The sequence below is a fragment of the Seriola dumerili genome, unplaced genomic scaffold (genome assembly GCF_002260705.1).
Source record: "Seriola dumerili isolate Sdu_G_001 unplaced genomic scaffold, Sdu_1.0 BDQW01001168.1, whole genome shotgun sequence".
NCBI classification, from domain to species: domain Eukaryota; kingdom Metazoa; phylum Chordata; class Actinopteri; order Carangiformes; family Carangidae; genus Seriola; species Seriola dumerili.
Genome location: NW_019175423.1, coordinates 467,291 through 493,797, shown reverse-complemented (window position 1 = coordinate 493,797; position 26,507 = coordinate 467,291). Strand labels below are relative to the sequence as shown.

At 39.9% G+C, this 26,507-nt stretch overlaps 1 protein-coding gene across 1 annotated transcript in view; it reads left to right on the top strand.

The window, feature by feature from the left end:
• plekhg2 (pleckstrin homology and RhoGEF domain containing G2) overlaps positions 1-26,507 on the top strand; it is a 105,178-nt gene that overhangs the window by 71,780 nt on the left and 6,891 nt on the right. Inside the window, exons 4-10 of the mRNA XM_022767371.1 lie at positions 610-676; positions 4,616-4,662; positions 17,792-17,942; positions 20,985-21,116; positions 24,881-25,063; positions 25,779-25,871; positions 26,398-26,484. Coding sequence (XP_022623092.1) covers positions 610-676; positions 4,616-4,662; positions 17,792-17,942; positions 20,985-21,116; positions 24,881-25,063; positions 25,779-25,871; positions 26,398-26,484 — 760 coding nt within the window. The remainder of the gene's footprint in view (positions 1-609; positions 677-4,615; positions 4,663-17,791; positions 17,943-20,984; positions 21,117-24,880; positions 25,064-25,778; positions 25,872-26,397; positions 26,485-26,507) is intronic.

Below are 26,507 nucleotides of genomic sequence, written 5' to 3'. Positions count from 1 at the left end.
TTTATGTGATCATTATAAAATATATTTTTTTTAAGTATATTTTTTGGGCTTTTGTGCCTTTATTGGACAGGATAGTATAGAGAGACAGGAAATGGGGAGGCAGAGAGAGGGGGAATGACATGCAGTAAAGGGCCGTCCGATGCGGTTGTTTTCATTCCATCTCATTTTACATTAATGTTTTTAATGTTTTTCATGTTATATCAATGTCTGTCTTTGACATGTTTTTATGTCTTTTCATGTGAAGCACTTGGTGCTACATTTATTGTATGAAATGTGCTATACAAATAAACTTTTATTATTATGATTATGATTATTGTTATTATTATTTTATTCTTGTACATCACTGTGTGGAATTCATCTCTTTTCATCACCCAACATGACTGAAAGAATGTGATGCAACTCTGATTTTTGTAGTAACACTGACACACATATTTATATGAATTATTGCGCTTGTGTGTGAATGGGATCAAATCCCTGCAGCAGGTTCAACATCTGCTGGGAACACTGTTCATGTTCAATCACCATGTGGTTTCAATATCTGTGTAGTGTCTACATACTTGGCAACGTACCTGTTCCTGTACTGTGACCATCTCTGTCTTGTCTCCTCAGTGATCTCCTGGAGGATTTAGAGAGGAGTCCTCACGCGGCAGCCATCGCTGAGTGCTTCGTAGAGAGGGTGAGTACAGTACAGCTGTGTGTGTGTGTGTGTGTGTGTGTGTGTGTGTGTGTGTGTGTGTGTGTGTGTGTGTGTGTGTGTGTGTGTGTGTGTGTAAGGCTGTTAGTTGACAGAAAACATGATACTGTGAGCTCCAAACACTCAGTAAACCGGTAGAACTGCTCCTTCCATTCACTCCAAAACACACACACCGCTGCTATGGATCAAACCAACACCCAATGAACAAATTTTCATGTGTGTGTGTGTGTGTGTGTGTGTGTGTGTGTGTGTGTGTCTAAACAGTAGTGACATTGTCCTCACATGTTGCAGAGACAGAGGCAGGCATTATGAAGTTTACTTCCACATTAGATCTCCATTAGATTTTCTGTCCTAATAATGGTGGTGACCCCTGACCTTTCCCCCTACTCTCAGGCCAAAATTTCAGCTTGTACACAAGAAAGATAAACATCTAACATCTTGACTGATGTGGAATGTCCCAGTCTCAGTCCTGGTCACCAGATGATGAAGCACATAGGTTTTAATGCCCTTTCCTGTGGACAAACTTGTTAAGACTCCAGGCCTGCAGGGTAGGATCAAGGTGGGACACTGCCTTATCTGTGATTAATGTTCAAGTCTTGCTGGGAAAATACTGACTGTAGAAATTTAAAATAACGTTTTATCTGACAGACATGACATGTAGAGGGTGTGATGCTTTGGTTACCCAGAGTAATATGTACAGGTGTTGGTGTAAGGCTGCATACAGCCACCACAGTGTCAGTGTGGGGCGTCCTGCTGTGTGTGGTCTGAGTCAATAACGACGTGATTTTTGCTGGTTGATCTTGTTGCTCTGAGCTCACTGTAACAACTGGAGGAGGCTCAGAGGAGTTCTCCACATCATGATCAGAGATTGTAGTGATGACATGAAACTAAAACTGGGGTGGATCTAAACTGGATTTTGAGAGGTGATAGTTAAAACCCTCGTTAAGCTGTGGCTGTTTTTATGTTCTGTCCATTGCTGTGATGTTGTGGCGGCAGCGATGGACAGTAACAAAGTACATTTACTTTTACCGATTTGACTTTTACTCCTCTACACTTAAGAGACAAATATTGTCCTTTTGACTCCACTACATTTCTATGAAGTACTCTTACCTTGAAGCAGAGCTTTAGTCAGTGACTGAATTTTATTTTATTTTGAAAATGTGATAGACCATACACTCATGTTTATCACAGGAGAAAAACCAATCACAGCCAACTCCTCCACTGTCAGTCATGTTTGAATCTGTCATTGTCCTAACGATGGCAACGTTAGATAAAGATGAGGCAGAAGATTCTGAACCAGAGACCATGGTCTGATCTGAGGTCTGTGTTTGAAGGATTCAAGAAAGATTAATTGATTAATTGATTAATTGTTAATGTTTCCTGTGTTTACCACAGCCAGACTTCATCACTGACTAAAGAAAATTCAGCATTCAACTTGAGAAAGCGTTGAGGAAAGATTTTTTGAATTCTAGATAAACTTTTAAAATGGCAGCTTGTAGTAGTTACCGTTTTTATGTTGTGGGTGGTCAAATGACTTATGGCCATTTCTATCATCTTGTATCATGTTCATATACAGTCTTTTTATTTTACAGGATCTACAGTCAGTCAGTAAGTCAGTCAGCAGATTGTTTCAGAGTCATTAGATTCTGTAAATGTATTACAATACACAGGGGCGCCGCCAGGGATTTTGGGCCCCATGAAAAAATATCACATTGGGCCCCCTCACCAAAGGCCACAAGAACCCTGTGCAACTGCTGTAACCACATCTCCAGGATCCAATCGACCCACTCAAAAGCTTTACATAACTCTACCTTTTCAGCTGTCTTGCCTCTTGTAGTCAAATATTTACTGTATGACTGACAAAAATGGATGATTCACTGCGCACAAGGTGACTGATTTGCCTCTTCCTTTATTAAGTCTTCATGGCTTCATCATGGAACCAAAATGAACAAGCACAAAATAAAAACAGGAATCAGTTAGGCTACATAAAATGAAAAGGTAGGGCAACTTAGCATGAATAGGAACATAAGACTCAAGAAACGTTATGGTTTATGGTGCACCTGCCGACATATCAGCTGCTGAGTCTGGTAGGGAGGGCGGGGACAAGCCATTTAGTAGGCTATAATTAGCTGAAACGTTCATCTCATTGTGGATATCAAACTAGCAGGTTGATTTCAACCACTCACAGACTATACCCACCTTTCCTGGAGAAAAACTGGGTGACATACTGACGCCCTTTCTTCTCTCTCTCCTCTCTCTCCTTTCTTTCCCTCCTTTTCTGGGACCCAGACTTTGTCTTTCCAGACATTGCTGCAGCCTTTGGCGCACTCTGTGCAGCTTCTGTGTGACTGCTGCGGCACAGCTGACTAGCGCCACTCAGGCAGGGCTGTACCATTTCATGCAGATGGGGGGGGGGGTTAATATGAATTTGCCCAAGTAGAGACCTTTGATATACATTTTATGAAGACAAAGGGACTGTTTGTTTCATTACTTTATTTTGAATAAAGTATTAATTCTGATTTAGTCAGTCATGGGCCCTTAGAATTGTCCTAACTTTCCCCCCCTTTACGGCGCCCCTGACAATACAACAATGAGCTGACATAAAAAATCTACTTATGATACTTAAGTATTTTTAAAATCAAGTACTCCAGTACTTAATTTTAACTCAAGTAAAAATGTGACTGAACAACTTTCAAATGTATTGACCAGGAGGATCTTGTTTCTGACTTTAGTAATGAAGTTGTGATGCAGTCTGTACGGGAAGCTGGCTGAGCTTTCAAATGGTAGCCCTGTAATTGGAGCCTATGTGTTTATTTAGTAGATTTAAGATAACTTGTGTTGGCACTACACTCAGATTTCACACTCTCTGATTGGTCTCTTATGTTTCTGCCTCACACTTAAAATACAAACTGTATTTTATAATTCTACCTCCGGATCTGAACATTTAAAAAAATAATTTCATGTATTATCTTTATTTGTCAGTAAAAGAACAATCTCTGAGCTTCAGGTGGTTTCCTGTTTGTTCAGACTGAATCTGAACTGAACTTCCTGTCAGCAATGGACATTAGATTAAACTGTTAGAGATGTCCAGACTACTTTAAGACCTGTGTGTGTGTGTGTGTGTGTGTGTGTGTGTGTGTGTGTGTGTGTGTGTGCGTGTGAGTGTGTGTGTGTGCAGTGTCTGACACAATGCTGTCTTTCTCTTTGACCTCCTGACTGACTGATGGACTGATGGGAAGTGCTGGTAGCAGCAGTAGGAGTCAGAGTCAGACAGAGAGAGGATGAGGTGGAGAAAGTGATGAACTCTGGTCCTGTTTCCTGCAAACACACAGGCTCTGTCTCAATCTGGTACAAAGCTTGAGATAAATGTCTAATTGTATATGCTCCTTGATACATGAATCAAATGAAGGGAAGCATCTTGTATAACCTCCAGTTCAGGCTGTAGATGGAGATGATGGATCTGAGTTTATGATGGTTGGATGAAAAGTGAGCATTCAGAAGAGGAGGAGGACTTTGTTTCTGGTATTTTAATAACTAAGAGGAAGGAGAACGAACTGTGACTCACAGCTGATGAGGTGTGAGGAGCAGAAGGAGGTGGAGCATATATACTGGTTTTACAACCAACAATAAGCAGCTAACATGAAGGGGTGTATTATGTCAGATTTAGCTGGATTGTGTATTCTCTTCTTCACACCCTCCGAATGTGGTTATCAATTAATTTATAATAATAGATACCTGTCATTGTAGACATAGATAATAAATATTTAGTCATGTTTCTTTAATTAATGATTGAGAAATATGTTCTGTCACACAGAAAAATTTTGAAATAATATAATATTATGTTTTTATGTTTGATGATGCTCTATCTGTTTACACTGTCTCCCTCCACCTCTGATGTTAACTGTGTTGTCTTTTCTTCAGAGTGAAGCGTTTGACATCTACACACTCTACTGCATGAACTACCCCAAGTAAGTCCACACGCACACACACACACACACACACTGAAAGCAGGTGAGAACAGATGAAATGAAAGAAGATGAGAACAAATAAATGAAAATAAATCTATAATTAAAAAAAAGTAAATTATAAAAGATATGTTCAGAAAACAAAATCAGTGCATGTGTTCAGAGCAAATGTGATGTCATTAGAATACATGACTATTTATGTATGTGTGTGTTGTCAATGAATGAGGAAACAACAAATTAGGTAAAAAACAACAACAAATGACAATGTGAAAGAAAAGATGTGATGTGAGTTTATGATGACAGACAACAACAAATGAATGAATGATTCAATGAATTATGGGAATTGCACAATGATAAGAACAGGAGACTGGTCCAGTGAAAATCTTCTTTATCCACCATCAGGAAGCTTAATAACTATTGTCCATCCATTGAATGAATTTGCTTTGAATATTCCTACTCCCCAGAGGACACATCCTTTAAAGAGTCCATGATCTGCACTTTAGCACCACCCTCAGGACAATCACTACATGTTTCACTCCACTGCTGGCGAGACTAAGGACATTTTCACACCTACAGTTGGTGTGCTCTGGTACGACTAAGTTGATGAATTTGTAAACTTGTAGGTTCAGTTTGCTTTCACACAGAAAGAAATTCAAGTGATTCAAGAATTAAAACCAGGTGAAAACATTCACTCCTCTGATTGGTCAGATTGTCTGGCTGGAGCAGGAAAGTAAACACAGGAAGAAGGTTGCAGGAACCACTAAGCTCAAACTTGTGATTTCACCTGCTAGTGGGGTCTGATTGAGTTCAGAACTCTGTCACACCAAAAATTAACTGCTCCAGAGCTCATTTGGGACTAGACTGAGACCACCTTCTTGAAAGGGTCTTTGTGTTGTCCTCACTACAGTGTAGGAACTGCAGCTATACAACTAGCTAAACGCTTCCTTGCAAATGATGACTTGAGTCATAGTGAGCTTTAGTTGCTGTTTACTGTGGCTCTTTTACATCACCTTACACAGACAGAGTGAAAACTCTAACTGTAACATTTTACTCTGCAACATGTGCTTTTCCTCAATGTAAATATATATACATGAAATATTTTTAATACAAACACATCAAATGCCTTTTCATGTAAATAATAGTTTTTAACATTAATTTATGCATCCAACTATGAAATTATTTACTTATGACATTGCCTCTGTGGCGTTTACAATGTGGATTACACACGATGAACACAGAAACACAGGTGTGCAAATTCAGCTGGCTCCCTCAAACTACTTACAGGAAGTGAACTGTGAACCCATAACTTCCTAAGCAAGATGAACACATTTCAAAATAAAAGTCTTTCAAAATAAAAGCACATTCAAATGTATGCCTTAAAGGCAACACAGTCTTGGTGCAATTTTTTTGGTACGCACCCAAGTGCGATTACTGTTTGCACACCTGCCCAAACAAATCGTACTGAGGTGGAAAATCAACCAGGGTTTGGTTTAACTGGACTAAAAAGCAAAGGTGTGAAAACACTCTTAGAACAGGTGAACCATCGGGAGTGTGTTGTTTGGCTGAGATGAACACTGCAGCCTGTGGGGGGTGATCACAGAACTTTATTGTCAGTTTTAATTTATGTTTAAACATCTGTTTGTTGAGTGAAACTGAAACCTGTCGACACTCTGCTGTAAAAACAGCCCTGAGCATTTGTCATCTGTTCCTGACAAACTCTGAATTAGAAAAGAGTGTGGTTTGTGAGCAGAGAAATGTGTTTTAGTAGAAACACAGAGAGAGGTCTGCTTTATGGAGCAGAAGAAGAGTCTGGAGCAGGATCTTTGTCTAATCCAGAACATCACACACACACACACACACACACACACGCACATAAACAAACACACAGAATAAGAAAATGGGGGTGAAGGATGACTGTGTATCTGTACAGCGCAATAAAAGAGTTTAAAAACAGTGACAACAGCATTTTGAAAACTTTAATACTTTAATGTTTGTGCTCTGATGAGTTTCTCTTGTCGGTGTCTTTTATCTCTGAGTCAGTATGACAGACACTTTTATATAGTCCAGTACTCTGACACCAAGTCCTCCACGATTCACCTTCCTGGTCTAACTCATTCTCAGTGAGGAATATGACCAGTCCACTCACTCAGCCTCTCTTCTCCACACAGTTTTTAATTCAATTTCCTTTTCGAATCTGATTGTTGGAACAGCTGATGAACTGTGACCAATGTGCCCTGCCTTCTTAGAAGAGCACTCACTGCATGTCATTGACAGGTTAAAAAAAGAATCCAAATCAATGCAGCAGAGCCAGAGATATCTTTTTTATTCCACCCATTCTTCTTCCTTGTCAAAACCCAGGACCTACATGTACCCACAATGCAACTCAACCACTGAAAGTTGGGTGGGAGATCTGGGCTCCAGTCGAAAAGTCAAAATAATCTCTCTAAACCCTTCTCCTTGACCTTGATGGAAAACGTCTTAAGGTCAAGCAAAGAAGTGAAGGAGAATTCATAAGGATGTAGGAAAACACACCAGAGTGCTAAGGGAATCCAACTGCACTTACACTAAGCTTAATATATAAAAAATATAAATAATTAAAAATAGGGAGCAAGAGATCAGAATAAATTATATTCCGACATAAATTTATAGTTTCCTGTCGTAGGCGCTTTTGACATTTTTATACTTTTGTTAAGTAGAGAAAATTCATTTTTAGTCCTTTACACAGTGAGGGGATATCAAAAAACAATATTTATGTATAGGCTGTAGTATTTTGTTATGATGATGACATTGTTCACTATAAATTCAATCTACTATGATGACTCCTAACTGATTTAAAGAGAAATCTATATTTAGGGATTTGGGTTTCAGTCGATCAGACAAGGATTTCCATCAGTTCGAGTCACAAACATAAAACAGCAGCTCTGTTGTCAATACATTTATGTGGGTCTGCTGTGGTGAAACTACAATGGTTCGCCATTTTAAGGAAGGAATTGTAGGATGGCATTTCTCCTTTCCTTTCATAGAGGAAGGTCCAGTGTTTCCTATGCTAAAGGAGATAAGATAGGAAGCATTGAAGCTCCTTTCCTCATCAACTACGTAATTGGACCAGCTCTGATCATGGCTGGCTAGTGGCTAATGTATCCTGGAGCCTGGAGCCTGGAGCTTGCAGCAGAGATGAGGCTACAGAGGTCTGGTCAGCTCGTGGCTTCCTAAGTCCACACCCACAGATATTGTTCTGCTTTGTTCTTTATATGTGCTGACGTTTAGTAAAATCATTTATTAGATGAATTCCTTCAATTTACCGTCTTCGATCTTAAAGGTTTTACTTATTATTGTATTTACTGTGTGTAGTTTTATTATATCAGCATGTGAAATTGTTGAAAAGGGTTTTGAAGATGAAGAGCACATGACTGTGTTTTCACTCATTTTCAGGATGAGTATCAAACCACATCCATTGTTGAAATTCACGACATTGAATCAAAACCATTTTGGTTTAAGATGTGAAACACACAGTGACACACACACACACAGACATTCAGCCAAACATCTGACTGTCTGCCTGTGTGTGTGTGTGTGTGTGTGTGTGTGTGTGTGTGTGTGTGTGTGTGTGTGTTGTTCTGGATTAGACAAAGATCCTGCTCCAGACTCTTCTTCTGCTCCATAAAGCAGACCTCTCTCTGTGTTTCTACTAAAACACATTTCTCTGCTCATAAACCACACTCTTTTCTCATTCAGGGTTTGTCAGGAACAGATGACAGATCTCCCACCCAACTTTCAGTGGTTGAGTTGCATTGTGGGTACATGTAGGTCCTGGGTTTTGACAAGGAAGAAGAATGGGTGGAATAAAAAAGATATCTCTGGCTCTGCTGCATTGATTTGGATTCTTTTTTTAACCTGTCAATGACATGCAGTGAGTGCTCTTCTAAGAAGGCAGGGCACATTGGTCACAGTTCATCAGCTGTTCCAACAATCAGATTCGAAAAGGAAATTGAATTAAAAACTGTGTGGAGAAGAGAGGCTGAGTGAGTGGACTGGTCATATTCCTCACTGAGAATGAGTTAGACCAGGAAGGTGAATCGTGGAGGACTTGGTGTCAGAGTACTGGACTATATAAAAGTGTCTGTCATACTGACTCAGAGATAAAAGACACCGACAAGAGAAACTCATCAGAGCACAAACATTAAAGTATTAAAGTTTTCAAAATGCTGTTGTCACTGTTTTTAAACTCTTTTATTGCGCTGTACAGATACACAGTCATCCTTCACCCCCATTTTCTTATTCTGTGTGTTTGTTTATGTGCGTGTGTGTGTGTGTGTGTGTGTGTGTGTGTGTGTGTGTGTGTGTCTTTTATTCTCTGTAGACTGAGAGAATCACAGCTAATTTCACATACCATCTCCTCTCCATCAATCTGACAGACAGATGTTTGGCCTGACTGGATCACTGCCCAGCTATGTGTGTGTGTGTGTGTGTGTGTGTGTGTGTGTGTGTGTGTGTGCATACATATGACTCCATGCACTTAAATCACTGCATACATACATAGTAAAAGCCTTAATCAAAATGCATACAAGCTTGTGTGTGTGTGTCAGTTTCCATTATCAGTGTGGAAGTCGACCCCTCCTTCACCTCACTCCACTCTCTGCTCTCTGCCTGTCGCCTCCTTACAGCTCCATTAAACTCAAATAAAAATAAGTAGGTCAAATGCTTTCAGACCACCAAACTCAGAAACTTTCTGTGTCTCTGGCTCCAGTTTTCAGAGCTGCATCGCTGCTTCTCCTGCTGGATCCCCTCAGGCCTCACTGCTCCGAATGCTCACTTATTCTGCTGCTGCATGTAACATAAACATGAGGGGAGTCCAAGGCACTAGGAGGGCCCCCAAAACACATACGAAATCTATGAACTGATTGTCACATTACCATTCAGTTAGGTCGATCAGTTTATCAGTCAAATCAACCTACTTTATTTCTGAGGTCATATCAAACATGTACAGAGCAGCCGGGCCACAGACACTTAACAATGAAGTCAGATTGGTAGATGTGAAGCTGCTGTAAAAACAAGTGACATTGTCCTGCGGTAAACCAACAAAACTCGGTCAAAACCAGGTATCTCTCTGGACCACGTATGGTCAGTATGCAAAATCGAGGATGTGGTTGAAAATTGTTGAGCACTTTATTATAACTGAATTCACAATGAAACTGTTCTCATTTACATGTTTTTCTATTTCTGTTGTCATGACAACGGAACAAGTTTGAAGTGAATTAAGACTACATGTTAACCATGATGTCAACCATGACAAACACATCAGTTAAAGATAAAGACTGAGCTGTGATTTCAACTGTTTACTATAAAATGATCACTCAGAGAGAAAGTTAGAAGAGACACAATATCTTTCTTATTCTGTCTCTCACACAGAGCACAGCCTCCGTCTGGGTAACAAACTTCTGCAGAGCAGACACACAGAGAGAGAGGCAGCACTGGAGACTCTTCTAAGTAACTAAAGTTTGTCTAATAGATTTGTCACTCAGTGCTTTTATTGAGAAAAAGCCTGTAAATCTAGCAACAGAGTCTCTAAGTTGGAAACACTGCAGACTGTGAATGCCCCCTAATAGAAACTGTTTCATTTTGAAAGAGCAACGGCCAATGAGGAAACACACACGAGCAAAGACAGTCACATGGCATTCGGTGACCAATGGTGGAACTATGATCACTCACCCAGTCAGTCAGTCAGTCAGTAAGCAACATCTGTGATTATAGGGCTGGCTCCTCATATAATCCACTCTTACATGTCTCTCTTACCACAAATTGGGGCTGCTCTGTTAAAGGGCTTGTAACTGTAATTGGTTTACTTCAATTAAATGATTAGTCCACATTCACTTGCTTCTTTTTAACTATTTTCAGACTTTCTCCATGGTCAGATTAATCCTTAAGGGGCCCTGGAGCAAAACATGGTTGATGAGCTCCGGTGTAGATTAATATAGTACCAAAACAATATTGTTTGGTATATTTAACCAGAATCCATTGGTTGTTTAGACTTGGTGTCAAATGGATCAAATCAATCTCCTTGTGGGTGGGTTTGTAGCCATAGGTACTGGTATAATCCATATTTGCATGGGTGTTACAATACGTTTACCCACAGGGGTTCAACTTTGAACCTACTGATTTTTACTGTGTAAACCTGGACATGTGGGGCCTTGAAGCAGTTGCCCTCTCCTCCTAGTCGGTAACCAATAGCGTAGCCACCCGTCCTGGTTTTCCTGGGATTGTTCTCTGTTTTGAGTGCCGGCCCCAGAAAATGTATATTCTTCTATATAAATCTATATTCTTTCCTGTGACAAATTGTTTCAGTTTTTGCAAAGATGCACTTCTAATTTAGAGTATATATATATGGATAGTTTCAAATAAAAGCTTGTTTGTTCCCTTCTACTGCTTTTCTATTTTCTTCCTAGTTATATCTAATCCTATGTCCGTAAACATGTGAAAACAGGTACAACAGTGACGATTAGCCAATGGCCATGCCTATAGACTACTTTTATTTGACCGGTAGTAGAAATATGAACATTTACCTTATTACCTGACAACTGCTGTATGCATTCACATCCACGACCCCACCATGAGTCGTCTTCTGAGTGTCCTGGTTTTTCACACATGAAAGCTGGCAACCCTAGTCACCAGCTAAGCCATCTTTAAATGTGGACAACAGCATATACACGGTGTACATAGTACACTTTCTGTTGATGGTCACCTTATAACAGGGACGCTTGTTGATCCGAAACACCGTGAACAACAGTAAGGTCTAAAAAAAAACGTCTAAGGAATATACAAATGAAGACACACAGATTTAGTTCAGTTAAACCTCCCTGCTTTGACACTGTGGCAGTTCCTCTGAGTCTTTACTGGACAGCATTACTGTTCTGATTCGGTTACCGCACAGTGTAGTGTCTGGACGGGTGCTCACAATTTACTGTGGGTGTCCAACCTCCCCAGCACCCACATAATAATGATCTATGTGGGCGGTGATGGTCTGGAACCAGGATTTTTCTGATTGAAAAGTCAGTTCTAGTATCTGGTCAGTATTTGCAATCATACCTTAACACATACATTCATTCAGTGAGCATGTGTGTTATTTTCAAATCAAAGTGCTCAGTGCACTCAAAGTGAGACAGTAATGTAATTACCAGAAGTGAAGACAGTTGGTCTCTGTCAGCGTCTGCTCTACATTTTTCCACTGTGATCCGCTGGGTCATATTTGGAGGGAAATGTGCTGGATTGCAGGTTTGTGAACTCCAGTGCAGCCCCGTGGGGAACATGAGATGAGAGTCTTTGTTTGGTTAGTTATCCTCCATAAAAAGAGAAACATGCCAAATAACAAAATGGCCCCAGGAATGCAGCTTCTCTGCCATCTGAAGTTGCCAAAAGCAGAACTGAGGTGCTTTAAAGAAATCTTTTCTCTTTCACAAATATCATAACACGTTGTATCAGTGTAGGCTAATGTATCATGAAACAGGCTGCTATTAAAATGACATTAGCAGACACAGGTCTGATCTCTGCGTAGATCCAGGGGGATGACCGAGACAGATGCTGGGCTAATTTATGCTGCTAAGCTCAATTTGGATGTGTGTGCTGTTTGTAATGCTGTAAATTGATGAGCTGTAGAGCCAGGGGGGCTTTGGAGGCTGGGCGGGGGTGAGGTCTTTAAAGCCAAGTTTTAAAAGAGTAGGGAACTGTTCCAGGAATAGTCAAACTGATGGCACATGAAAGTGAAAGTATGTTATGTTATGTTATGAGTAACAGTGCAGGTTACTAAGTTTAGATTAGGTGAAGTCCTACGTGGAAATAGTTTACAAATGTTCACTGACATCTTTAAGTTAAAGAAAATCACATGTTTAATCTTGTTAATGTCCATATGATGTTTTTATATAATACAAGACATATGATGAGGGAAATAATCATCAACACCAACACCATGTCTGAGTTTTTCCACCTTGAACTGATAGAAAAAGATGCTAACTACACTAACCGTTCTGATCCGTCTGCTAGTCTCTGGTTCTGGTCTCAACAGACTCCTCATCTGAGTCTGGGTCTGACTGAGGCTCAGACATGTGGCTGAGTCTCTGATGTTTCCTTCTCTAACCATCTTGATTATCTCTGCTCTGTCACCTGTCCACCTGAAGCAAGCAGGTGGTGGGCAGGGCTAAAGGCCTGATCCACATTTCTCAATCAGGAAGTAAGAGTAAGAGCTTCAGACCCAGTTTTGATTTTTTTTCACATTTTATGTGGGAAAACCATGTTAAATTAAATATGAATCACAGTAGGATTTTACATAGTTCAAAACACGTCTGGAGAGGAACTTAAAGACATTTGGTCCATTGGTGCAATCTCTTTCTTCCCCTCATCCTCAATCTTTCTCTTCCCAACCACAGGTGTAGTGCTGCTGGAGCGCACTGGAATGAAGCTCCGCTACTTTTTTTCTTCCCTGTAAATACATCCATCTTTCCAAGATGCATACGATCACACAGAGGACATAAGGAGCTGCTGTCACATTTACCTGATCCCTGATCAGTGCAACCACTGAAAAGAGCAGAGCAGAGATCTGTGGATAACAGCAGTGTGTGAGCGAAGACAAGCAAAACTTTAGTCTTACTCACTCTCAGTCCATCCATGAGCGTCGTCCATGTGTTCATGTTAGTTTATAGGTGTGGATGAGATGTGTTCAGCTGTAACATGTTGTTAACATGTTGTTAAAATGTACAGCATAACAACTTAGAAATAACAACTCTTAAATTTATATATTTCTTCAGTAATTGTGAAAAATAGTAAGAGCCTGATGTTGATTGGTTCTAGCAAAATTAAGAGTATTAATTAGTAATTAGAGTTAATTTGCCACAAGATAAAGCTAGAATATTCAGTTATACTCATAGAGTTTCACTGAACTATACAATAAAAAATGAAAAAAGCCACAAAAAATGAATTATAACACTATACAGTACACTGACACACTATAGTTTACAGTGTATGATACTAACATACAATGTCAGTGTCATTTGGACGTTGGAAACTACTTTTTGCAAATGCAAACAAAATTTGAAGGCAGAGTGAAGGGGAAGTACAGAGTTGAAGAGGTCTGTGGAGTGGAGTGGCTGTGCAGACTGGAGGCTGGTGTCATGTTACCTCTGATTGGTGGAGATGAATTCAAGCTCATGGGAGCAGCTGTAATTACCTAGAGTCTGGGAGGATATGGAGGCAGAGATGAAGTTGGCTTCAACCTGCACGACCAGCAGAGACCAACACTGATGTCTGTCTGTGTGTATCAAATCAATTTACACGTATCTGTTTGGACAATTAAACAACATGAGGTGAACAGAAAATAAATTAACAAATTAACCTCCATAGCTCTTATGTTGGTGAGTTTCATGTGCTGGAAGCGACAAGTCTTTCCTAAAGGTTGATTGGATGGGAATCTTTAAAGTCCGGTTTCGAGGAATGTCTCTAGTATACATTTTTTATATCTACCATATGCTTTGAATTCTTCATGCAGAGGGTGGTGTTTATCTGAGGCTGGACTCAGTTTCCTCCAGTCTGAGATCACAGATTACAGACTCACTACTCTCAGACGACTTTGGAGGCCCTGTCAGGGCTTTTTTGTGTGTTACGTTATTATGAAATGAAAAGGTTTTGTTCTTGTAGAGTTTCACTTCTGGCAGTGATCATATGCCTGAAAACATTTGTACTAAAGTACAGCAGAAGGTGCAAAAGTCTGATTAGTGTCCCATAGAAACTGCAATGTGCATTACAGTCACAATATGACATCATATTTGTTGGACACAACAAACAACAGACTGATTTATCTGAAGGATTCATCCTCTTTGGACCAGGAATATGATGATATACTGTGTTTTGAAAGTTGACATCATGGCCACCTTGGTGGGTTACATAAATCCTGCCCTTCATTTTCACCAATGACTGATGAAGGGGAAGTCAAGTCAATTTTTATTTGTAAAGCACCAAATCAAAACAGAAGTTATCTCAGTTTTCTCACTTTTCATAAAGAGCAGGGTTATAATATTTTATAATATTAATTACAAAGTCCCAATAATTCCCACCATGAGCAGCACGTGGCATGGATGAGCAAGCACATAAGCATTCAGGCACACAGCCAACAACAACGAGTTAGATAGATAGATAGATAGATAGATAGATAGATAGATAGATAGATAGATAGATAGATAGATAGATAGATAGATAGATAGATAGATACTTTATTTATCCCCTAGGGGAAATTCATGTGTCCATTTGCTCATTGTTGATAAAAATAATAACAATAAAAACAACAGAAATGTAAGGTTCATCAGAGGAACAGCCAACACTCATTAATCTTACTAATGAGTTACTACCATTTAATGAGTTACTACAAGTCTCTCTTTTACCAGTTATAAATACAAGTAAGTCATTAGTAAGATTAATGAGTAGTAAGCATTAACCTGATCTTGCCAAATAGTGAGCCTGCATCAGTGTATGAATGTATTGTTTATTTATGATTTATAAAGTGTTAACAAGCTTATTAATAACCTATTTATAAACCATTCATAAATCCTTTACAAGGATAGTCTGATTGTAAAGTGGTGCCCTAAGAGTAATATAAAGGAGGAAGAGCAGAGAGCAGCTCTCACGAACAGATGAACAGAGGTTGTGACATGACATTGAAAAGGTCAAGAGCCATAACAATTCTTATGTAATTATGCTGTGTAGATCACAGGTGTATGTACAGCACATAAACTGTTTCAGCAAACCAGCAGCTGTTAAGGTTTCTTACACTGGTTAGATATTAAGCTTTAGTCTCTCTAGTGAGGTTAGAGACCAAGCCAATGAATTCTACCCTACATCTGTATAATGACCTGGCTGCATAAGATAGATCAGTGTTTGGGTGCACAAATAATACTCTTTCCTCGGTGGCCAAAACTGAAATTACCAGTCATGTGTGACAGAGATGTAGCACAGTGGTGGAACAGAAACTTAATCATTTCAGATACGTTCTAAGAATACTTGATGAAGCTGGTGGTGAACTGTGTTTCAGTGTAGATTTCTCTGCTGAGTACATCAGTTATGTGTCTGTAGAAAATATTACTGCTGTTCTGAATTCCTGGACCCCTTCCTGTGATTAATGTCTTTCTGGAGGAAAAGAGCCTCATCTCTCCTCTCTAGCTCCATCGCTACCTTGACCTCCTTCCTCCTCTCCTTCTTCTCCCCTTCGTCTTTTTCATCCCCCTTCTTCAGATTTCCCCTATTCGCTGCTTTCTCTTCCCTCCTTCCTCTTTCCTATCTCACCACTGGTGTCCAAAAGTTTTTGGCTCCACGCTGTGATAAACGTTTGTCAGAGAACCTAACAGCTGAAGAGTCTCCACCTCCACCATCCCCCTTTTCCTCTGGTGTCTCCTCTTTCTTCGTCATCTGGGCAACATTTCGTGTTCCTCCTCAGCTCCTCTTTTCAACAGTTGAGGAGTTTCACCTCTCCTCCATCATCTCCAGGATCGTGCTTGATAATTGACAAAATTCCTTTATTCCATTTCTTTCTCTTCCATCTTCAAGACAGCTTCACTTTCTTTCCGTCTTCATCTCCTCTGTAACTCTTTTTTCTTTGTCCTCTTTGATTCCTCCCTCTCTTTGTTCACATTGTGATAAATGTTAATTTCTCTGATCTTGTCAGTTTCTTTCTTTCTTCCCTGAACTTGTAATGAATGTCTGTCAAAGCTCCAAACAGCTGTGGAGTCTTTTTCCTCCATTGTCCCATCATAATCTCCTCAATCTGTCTTTTTTTTCCTCCTCTTCTTCCATCATTTCCTCACCTCTCTTCAATCCCTCCTTCCTTCGTGTCCTGATGAATGTTCATCAGAGTCGAGGAGTTCCCCCTCACCTCCTGCTGCTCCATCATCATCTAGACCTCCTCCTCCCTTCCTTTGTTCCTAGTTTCTTCTTCTTAAGAAATGTCCCTCCTCCTGTCTTCATGTTGTGATAAATGTTCATCAAAGGAGTCTACAGCTGAACTCTCACCCTCTTTTGATGTTTGTCATCTTACCTGAATATCCATCCCCCTTCCTCCAGTGTCGGTAGATTCTGATTCTGGTTCTGTTTATAAAGGTCTTATTGGACCCTGGATCAGATTTTTAGTCATATTATTTGAGGTAGAAAAGAAACCAAAATATAAACATGTAGATTCAGACTGCCCTAAAGTCTCATTTGTCATAAATGAAGAAGCATTTAATTATTTTGTATCTTTGTGTTGGATCACAAAGCACCAAAGACGAATTCTAAAAAAGTCTCAACAATAATATAAGAAAAAAAACAAAAATTGTTTTGCCAGTGCAGTGCTTTGTTGCATGACATTGCATCACATTTCAATAAAAGTTGACCCAGGTTGATCCAGGCCATTTTTGTGTAGTTACCAACTGAAACTACAACAATAAAAGGAAAGGAATTATTCATACTTATTTTACCATTGCTTCTCGATCGTAACTTTGACCAGCCCCATCCCCTTTTTCTTTCATCCTGGCTATTGTGAAGTCATGTCCAGACAGTTAATTTTTTCTTTGTGAATTGCATTTGCAAAAGTCAAAGGCAGCCATTGCTCAATGGTCACACATTTACATCATCATCATAGTTAAACCTCCTAAATCTCTATTATCATACTTAGGCAATTATTGTTTACACAACCAAAGTATTCCAGCACTTTCCCATGAATAGTGGGGCATTTCATTTTTCTGGCATGTGACTTTTTGTATTTGTTTTGTATTTTGTTATCATTTTGTGTCACATGTATGTTGTCAATTAGATTTTTTTATTTTTTTTTTTTACAAATTAGTTTGAGTCACTTTTTCTAAATAGCTTTTTCTCCCTCAGGTAGCTTTGCTGTCGTTCAACTTCTTCCAGTGTGAAGTAATTGGTAGCTTTTTAAGTAGCTTCACCAACTCTTGAAGATGGTATAATCAAGTTGTGGAAACAAGTTAAAAGCAATTTTTTTTTCTTGATCTGGGGACTCAGCAATAAGTAGGATCACAATTATGTTGGTACAGTAACAGTATTGTTATTCTAATGTAATAATCTCTCTCTCTCTCTCTCTCTCTCTCCCTCTCTCTCTCCACAGCTCAGTGGCAGTACTGAGGGAGTGCATGAAGAACGAAAGTCTGGTTCATTTCTTCCAGGAGCGACAGATGACTCTGAACCATTCATTACCTCTGGAGACGTACCTGCTCAAACCAGTGCAGAGAATCCTCAAGTACCACCTGCTACTACAGGTGATACTGCAAATACTACCAAATACTACATGTAGAACCTCAAGTACCACCTGCTACTACAGGTGATACTGCAAATACTACCAAATACTACATGGAGTATATAAAACTACAGGTAACTCCTGAAATACTATATTAATGACTTCAAATACCACCTGCCAAAACAGCAAATATGCCATATACTACCCACTTCTCCAAGTATTACTGAAAATACCCCCAAATGAGACAGATATTACCTTAAGTTAACACAAAATCCCACCTGCTCCTACAGGTAACATCTGAAATACTACATGCAGACTATAAGTGCTGATGAGTGTGAAACATCTTGAGTTCTGTGAAGACTCAATGAGGCTGAGAGATTTCCCAGAGGAAGCTGATGGATTTGGTATCTAGGCAACATGTCTGTATCCTGTCAGTAAACAGAGCCTTTGGCTAAAATCACACAGTGATAAAACTCCCCCTCCTCTGAGTGAGACATATGCAGCAGAGACAGAGGACAGCCGAGGACACGGACTCCTAAGCATGTGCCTCTTTGATTTTACAGATGAAGGCTACATGAGTGTGTGTGTGTCCCACATGTGTGTTTTGTTGTCAACTCACATCTGTCGGGTTTTACTGTCGTCAGAGCTCAGGACCAATGAAACAAGGATAAGACCGTGACGTCATCATGTCAGATGGAGGCCACCTAAAAATTGCAGTGTTAACTGAAGAGAAATGTGTTACACAGAGTTTCCCAGTAGTAAGATATGACCAGATAAACTAATAACTGTTCCAGACACACAAACAGAAACAAACTCAAACATGCACACATAAACACAATACACGTGAACGGACTGTGCTAACCTCATCCCACTGCTCACATTTTGTTTTTTTTCCAGTTAAAGCTCCATATTTTCCTCTTGTCCTGTGTTTTATTGGAAGTGTTGATCCATAAGAAGATATATTTGTGGTTATAAAACCCAAAAACCATCTCAATGTAGTTTTACATCTCCTCTCTCAGGCTTCTCTCTAGAGCTCTATTAACAACAGAAGAGAGGAGGCTCTGAACCTCTCTTCTGATTGGCTGACTGTTTTCTAAGTGATCCAATAAAAATATAGCAGATTTCAAGTAAACACTCAGAGAAACCAAATCCTGCAAGGTTGGATAGTGGGTCTAGCTTGGCGGGGCTTGGGGCATGGCTGAGAGCGGTGACTGTTTTGTTATGACATCACAAAGTTCCAGAAGTCCTGATGGCTGGTTTTGGCTCAGTTTCTGAATACAGGCTGTGTGTATTTCTCTGTGGACTGAGCACTTTGATAATTTCACAGTATTAATATAGGAACCTAGACCTGCTTTATAATCAAACTACACATGGACATCTACCCTTAGACTATATGGAGCTTTAAATTTTGCAGGTAAGCCACATCTCTACTCCATCGGTTGAAAAGAGATGCAGCCAATGCAACTGTCTCCTAGAGATGAATTTTAGATTCTAAAAACAGGAAATACTGAAGAAAACATAATGACACCAAAATTATGTTTTTTATCAACATAACTGACAACTTGTTTTCTGTGGCAAGTCAAAAAATGTTGACACTGAATCTATCTTCACATTGTTCACTGACAAAATGGATACTGATAACAATTAATGCATTATCAAGTGTTTTTATGGTGTGCGTGTAGCACTTCCTTCAATAGATAACATATTCCCACTAAACATAATTCAGGCAGTAGGAACATTTCAAGGAGACAGAGTTGACTGGTAAGGATAAAAAGAAGGATTCTTGCTGCAGCAGATCTACAGTGAAAGTCCTTTACACAAAGATTATACAAAATACAACAGATTATTACACAGAATTTGATAGAAAATCATCAGAAGTTTCCTTAAAGTGACTTATTTAACTCAGATACTCAATAGTAAAGGATCAGAGGCTGAAAGTAAATTATATTTGGACACCCCTTCTTTTGGCAGGACCCTGTCTTCAAGGCCCCCCCTGACCCTTTGGGCCCCAGGGCTGGGAAATAATCATCCATGATCAGATTTTATATATAACTACATCTTTAATAAATTGCACCTGTCACTTGAATCATAAGCTTGATCAAAACTTTTTCAAACATCTTAACACTAGCATCTGAGGACATGGAGCTGATGGTCTCATCTATGAAACAGACAACACACACACACACACACACACACACACACACACACACAAACATTCAAGCTGAAAGATAGGAGCACACAAATTTAAAGAAACACACACTTACACAAGGACCCACATTTGCAGCTTTTCCCAATAAACTTGTTGAATTTCTTCACTGGTTTCAGTCCAAGCCCACCTCTGAGAGGAGAATGATGAAACTGAGAGCAACTAACACACACACACACACACACACACACACACACACACACACACACACACACACACACAGCTTTGTCTTCATGTGTTCAGAGGACATTACAACCTTACTCTAACCTTAAAACTTGTCTTCACCTTAGAATTTAATAATTTACGTTAGAGGACTTGCTTTTTGCCCCTATAAGGAAGACAAGTGCACACACACACACACACACACACACGCACGCACACACACACACACACACACACACACACACACACACACACACACACACACACACACACACACACACACACTGTCTCTTGAAGCCTGCTCTTTGTTCTCTGATGTGTGCCCTGTATTATTTGCTGTTGTTGCTGCTCTGTCTACAGTGGCCTTCACTGGTCAAACATATGTTTGGATCTGTGCTGGGATTTTCCCATAATCCTCAGCTGGTCCTGCTTCAATCATTTCTGTGATGAAGTGCTGCATCAGCCAGTGAGGTGCTGATTGTTTTGTTGTGTTTTATTCTTCTTTCTATCCATTACTTCAAAAAAAAAAAAAAAAAACTTTGTACACTGTAAGTGTTTCCATGTGTTTGAAATAAATTTGATTTGTCTCTCTATTGAGCTTTTGTCAGACAAACACCTGCTAGTTCATGTTGTGGAAAGTTTCCATGTTGCTCTCATGTCTGAATTTTACACTGAAGCCGTTCTGTCTTCTCTCAGGAACTTTCCAAGCACTTTGATAAAAGTGCCCCTGGATATGAAGTTGTTGAGGACGCCATCATCACCATGACAGCTGTCGCCTGGTACATTAACGACATGAAGAGAAAACAGGAACATGCTGTACGGCTGCAGGTAAACACACACACAGTTTGTATGCTATTTGTATGTTTTCTTTTGATCACGGTCTGAGGGCTACAAGATTGTGTGAAGTTACAAAGTGTGTATTATTTACTTTGGCTAATTTTTCACCCAATTTTACCAATATCAGTCTTGTAGAGATAGGAGGAGTATTTCCCTTCTGATAGCCAAGATTGGTTGACCTGTTCAGGGTGTACCTCATCTCTCTGTGAGCTGGTGTAGGCTCCAGTCACCTGCAACCAGAGGGGGAGAAAGGCCACAGCTCCATCTTTGGAGTCGGAGTATAGAGCCTCCTGGTCAAATATGACTCCAATACAAGTGAGAGTTGTTTGATGTTGAATCAACACATTGTTGTATTGTTCCACATTTACAGAACCTAATGACTCTGAAACAACCTACTGACTGCCTGACGGACTGATTGTAGAACCTGAAGAAGCCATTGTCTTTTACATATTTCATATATACAGCAAACATTCAAACTAAATGAATCTTTCTTTATTTCCAAACCCTCATACACAGACCTCAGATCAGACCATGGTCTCTGGTGAAGAATCTTCTGCTTCATCTTTATCTGACGACGCCATAGTTAGGACACTGACAGGTTCAAACATGAATGACAGTGGAGGAGTTGGCTGTGATTGGTTTTTCTCCTGTGATGAACACAGTGTATGGTCTATCACATTTTTCAGAATAAAAGAAAAGTCATTCACTGACTAAAAGCTCTGCTTCAAAGTAAGAGTACTTCATAGAAATGTAGTGTAGTCAAAAGTCATATGTTTTTAAAAGAGTTAATACTGAAAGAAATATATACTAAAGTACAGTACTCAATACGAAGTAAATGTACTTCATTACTGTCCACCCCTCCCTGCAACCCTGCAAAAAATCAGTGTGTAGATGATATTGTATAATGGTGCAGTGGATATTCAGTTTTATAGTTGTCAGCTAAAAGTCAAAGATCAGTATACATGTTTTTAACCCAAGGGTCTCAGCTTGTGCTGAGTGGACACAGGTCAGATGATATTGGACAGTGTTCAAGCTAAAAACAAAGCTGCTTTCTTACTTCCTGAAACTCTTGAAAGATGTGAGGTTTCACTGGACAACTGGACTGAGCGTGTGAAGCAGCGAACAGAGCCTCCAGCCAGCTTCTCGTCCTCGGGCCTGTACAGAGACAGACAGGCAGCCAGAGGTCAGCTGGGTGACCTTTAGGTGTCCAACTCTACAACTGCTGCATTCCTCCACTCCCCCAACACGTGAAAAGAAATGGAATGAAATATAATTTCCTGTGTTGTCGTCATTATCATTGTTCAGTAAGGAAACGAGTGTCTGATCACTAAACATCTCTAGATGTTTGAAGATTTGCTCCATTATATGTTCAATTATCTCACTGCTGCAACAGTTTACTGGGGCAAAGAAGGTTGATTAAATCTCACTCAAATAAGAGCAGTTCTCCACCCACACTTGTCAGCTAAAAATGGAGGAGCGTGCCTCTGAAAAGGAGCTGACCTGTGAGGGTGGAGATGCATGTGGACATAATCCATTGAGGGCGTCTCTCTCTCCATAATCTATAGATATCACTGCTTTTACAGCTTTAGTTTTACCTTTTGTTCATTTTCTGCACCATTGTCACATTTAAGGATAAGGCCTTGGGTTACAGGTATCTACATTAACTGGCTGGATGGATCTGGGTGGATCTTAATTTGGAAAACAAAAGATTTTGCACATCTGTTTAGTGATGCAGGTGTGTGGGAGGGGATGAATGGATCAGAAGTAGTAGAAAAATCCAACACACTTTCAAAGTTGCAATAAAAAATTTATTTGCATAGTTTCAGTCCTGGCCCTTTATAGGCAAGTGGTTTTTAAACAATGGATCTTAATTTTAGAGATAATTACAGGTTTGTTAAAAAGAAAAACTGAAATTCACAACAGCAACTCGTTTTTAAGAATTTCAAGCTGAGGAAACTTCCTGATGGAGATTCCTCTGAATACATTTTAAGGACATTTTCACCAATGTTTTCCTTCTTACACACAGACCTCAGACAGAAACAACCTACTGACTGCCTGAGTGCCTGACTGCCTGACTGACTGACTGACTGACTGACTCACAGGTTCAAACATGACTGACTGTTGGCTGTGATTAGTTTTTCTCCTGCTGCAGCTGACCTGACTTTCACAACTTTAAACTTCAACCTCTGAAGGTTCACGGATCAGGAAGTGCACGGGTGTTGACCTTTGACCTCTAAGCAGTTGGGACATGGAGGGGTAGAAACATTCAAACATTCAAATGTTTCTCAGCGAATCATCAGTGCTCCCAAAACACCATATAAAAACAACATTAGACATTTGACATTAGAGGACCCAACAAATATTACTATAGCTGTCAACTCTGTGACATCATAGTAACAGATATAAAGAAGGTTTGACATGAAGTTGGTATCTCAAACACGTCTTGTTAAACCAGAGTGATCGATGACGGATACGCGGTGGTCAAGGAGACGTGATGTCACAGTGATGGCCGATAGAGTACCATGCCAGTATAGTGCTAGATAGAGAAGACCTGCAGACAGATGCTGAGGCAGCTGGTGGAAGAATTGTCCAGCAAGTACCAAACTATAGAACACATCAAGCCAGAAAACTGATGTGGAACCTCTCACTAAATCAGTAAGCCATGATGATGATGATGATGATGATGATGATGATGATATGGTGAGCAGAATATGACATCAGATTCATTTTGTTTATTATCTTTGAATAGTCAGATTAAATCAAAAAATGGAAAAAGTAAGGTAGATTGTCTGTACATGACTGGTACAGAGGTCTGGACCTCCACCTGTTTGTTCATGAAAGAAAGTCTGAGAAAACTGCTGAATGTGGCGAGTTCTGTTTAATCACTTGAATTTGGCTTAACAACTCCATATGCAGCCACTATGACGAGAGCCCTCTAAAAATTTCAGAATTATAAAGAACCAGCAAAACCAACAACCAACAAAATAGTACTCTTCTCATGCTGGTCTCGGGCATCGTTATGTCACTTCTACATTTCAGGTCTACGTAGAGCCATGAGTGGACACTTTATAAGAGGAGCTGTTGGTCATTGACTTTCCTCAGGCAAACACTGTCTGCATTGGCACTAATTACCTCAAAGTGTATACACAAGATCACAATCAAAAGTACTGTATTCCCATGGCATGCGTGGACTACAAATATGGAGCACAAAGGATAAACTCTATGAAACACACAAAAGGAAACAGCTGCAAACTCAAAACACAGATGCTTTGAAAAACATCACATCATGCATCACAAAAGTAACTGCTACTTAAACTAGAGAAATATTACACATTTGTGTTTTTATTGTTTTGTGGCAGTGATGGTAATTTCCATCTTTTACTCATCAAGTGTTTTGTGTCAGGCACGTCTCCTCTACACAGAGAGTGGTTGGTGAGTTGGGAACACCAGCTATCTCAGAATGATGTTTTAATCAAATGGATTCATACACAAAGTATAGAACTCCACAAGATGTCTTGCTTAAAGAAGCATTTGTGTTCAAAAACTTTTACTGAATTGCACCAGAAACTGTTTGTCCCTGATTGACTGGACTGATCTGGGTGCAGCTCTTTAGACCATTTCAAGGTGGTTTTCAGTCCTACAGAGATCTTCTGTAGAACCTCGATCACAACGTTTTGTGGGTCTGGAGAGTTTGTTCCAGAAGCTTCTCTCCTGATGAATCTCTGACCTTTTGACCTTTCACCTCCTCCTCACAGGAAATCGAGTCCCTGCTGGTGAACTGGAGTGGGCCAGACCTCAGCGGGTTCGGAGAGCTGGTTCTGGAGGGCTCCTTCAAGGTCCACAGAGTGAAGAAGGAGAGAGCGTTCTTCCTGTTCGATAAGATGCTGCTGATCGCCAAGAAGAGGCTCGAACAGTTTGTCTATAGCACGCATATATTCGTAAGCTCATCAATGTTGTTCTAATAGTCTTATCATGATTTGAAGAGCCACTAAGCCCCTAGTTTTACTGTGCCATGATGGTGTAGGTGCTGCTGATGGTTTACTTCCATAAAAATAGTCAAATTTAAAGATTTTTTTGCCAAAATATTGAGTCTCCAAAAAAACAGATTCATGTTAGATAACATGTCAAACCTTCCTTTAGATTAGATTAGATTAACTTTATTAATCCCACAACTGGGAAATTCACTTACCACAGCAGAAAATAAACATCTATGGAATAAACATCTATGGAAATATACATCAAAAATACACCAAATATACACCAATATACACCCAATATACACCAATAAATACAATATACACAATACACACAATAGGTACATGAAAAAGTGCAAGTTTGCACATGGTCAGGAAGAGCAGGAGTTGTAGAGTCTGACAGCTGCTGGAATGAAGGACCTGCGGAACCTCTCCATGCAGGGGGTGAGAGTTGTTGTTCATGATGGATGTCAGCTTAGCTAACATCCTCCTCTCACCTACTTCCTCAATGGAGTCTAGGGGGCAGCCCAGGACATGTGAATCATTCCGGATCAGTTTGTTGAGCCTCTGCCTATCCCTGTCAGTGCTGCCCCCTCTCCAGCAGACCACAGCGAAGTAGATGGCTGAACAGGTATATCACTCATGTATTTGTCTTTATGTTTCCCTCTCTCTGCTGCAGTGCTGTAATCTGCTGCTGGTGGAGACGCTGAAGGATCCGTTGTGTTTCAGAGTGTCAGACCAGACGATTCCCAAACAGCAGCACATCGTCCAGGTGAGTGCTGGAATGATGGTACCTCAGGAACCAAGTCCTCAACATTTTGATCCCCACTGACCTGAGGTCATGTCAGAGTCAGTCTGAGATTATCTGATGTTAAAAAAGATAAACAATACAGCTGATTAATTTGCAGCTATTAATTACCATTTAGTCATTTAAGTGATTTTTCAAGCAACAGTGTCAAACATTCAATGGTTTCTTCAGTGTGAGGATTTTTTTATATCATTATAAATGTTATACACTGTATTTGGCTTTTGGCCTGTTTGAACAAAATATCCATTTCAATAAGTCTCTGTGGAGATTATGAAAAATATTTATCACTATGTTCTGACATGTTATAGTGTTAAGTTTGAATCAATGAGTCAGTAGTTGCAGCCCTGATAAAAAATGAATAAACAGCACAGAAACATGAACTAATGACACAAGGTCATAATTACAGAAAGGTTATTGGTTACAGTGTCGACTGACTGTACTAACTCCTGTATTTCTGTCACTAATGCTGCCTCAATGTGACCTCATGCAGACAAAGAACCAGGAGGAGAAGAGACTGTGGGTGCACTACCTCAAGAGACTGATCGTAGAAAACCATCCTGCTTCACTCCCACAGAAGGTGAGGGGGGTGAACCAGTGTTT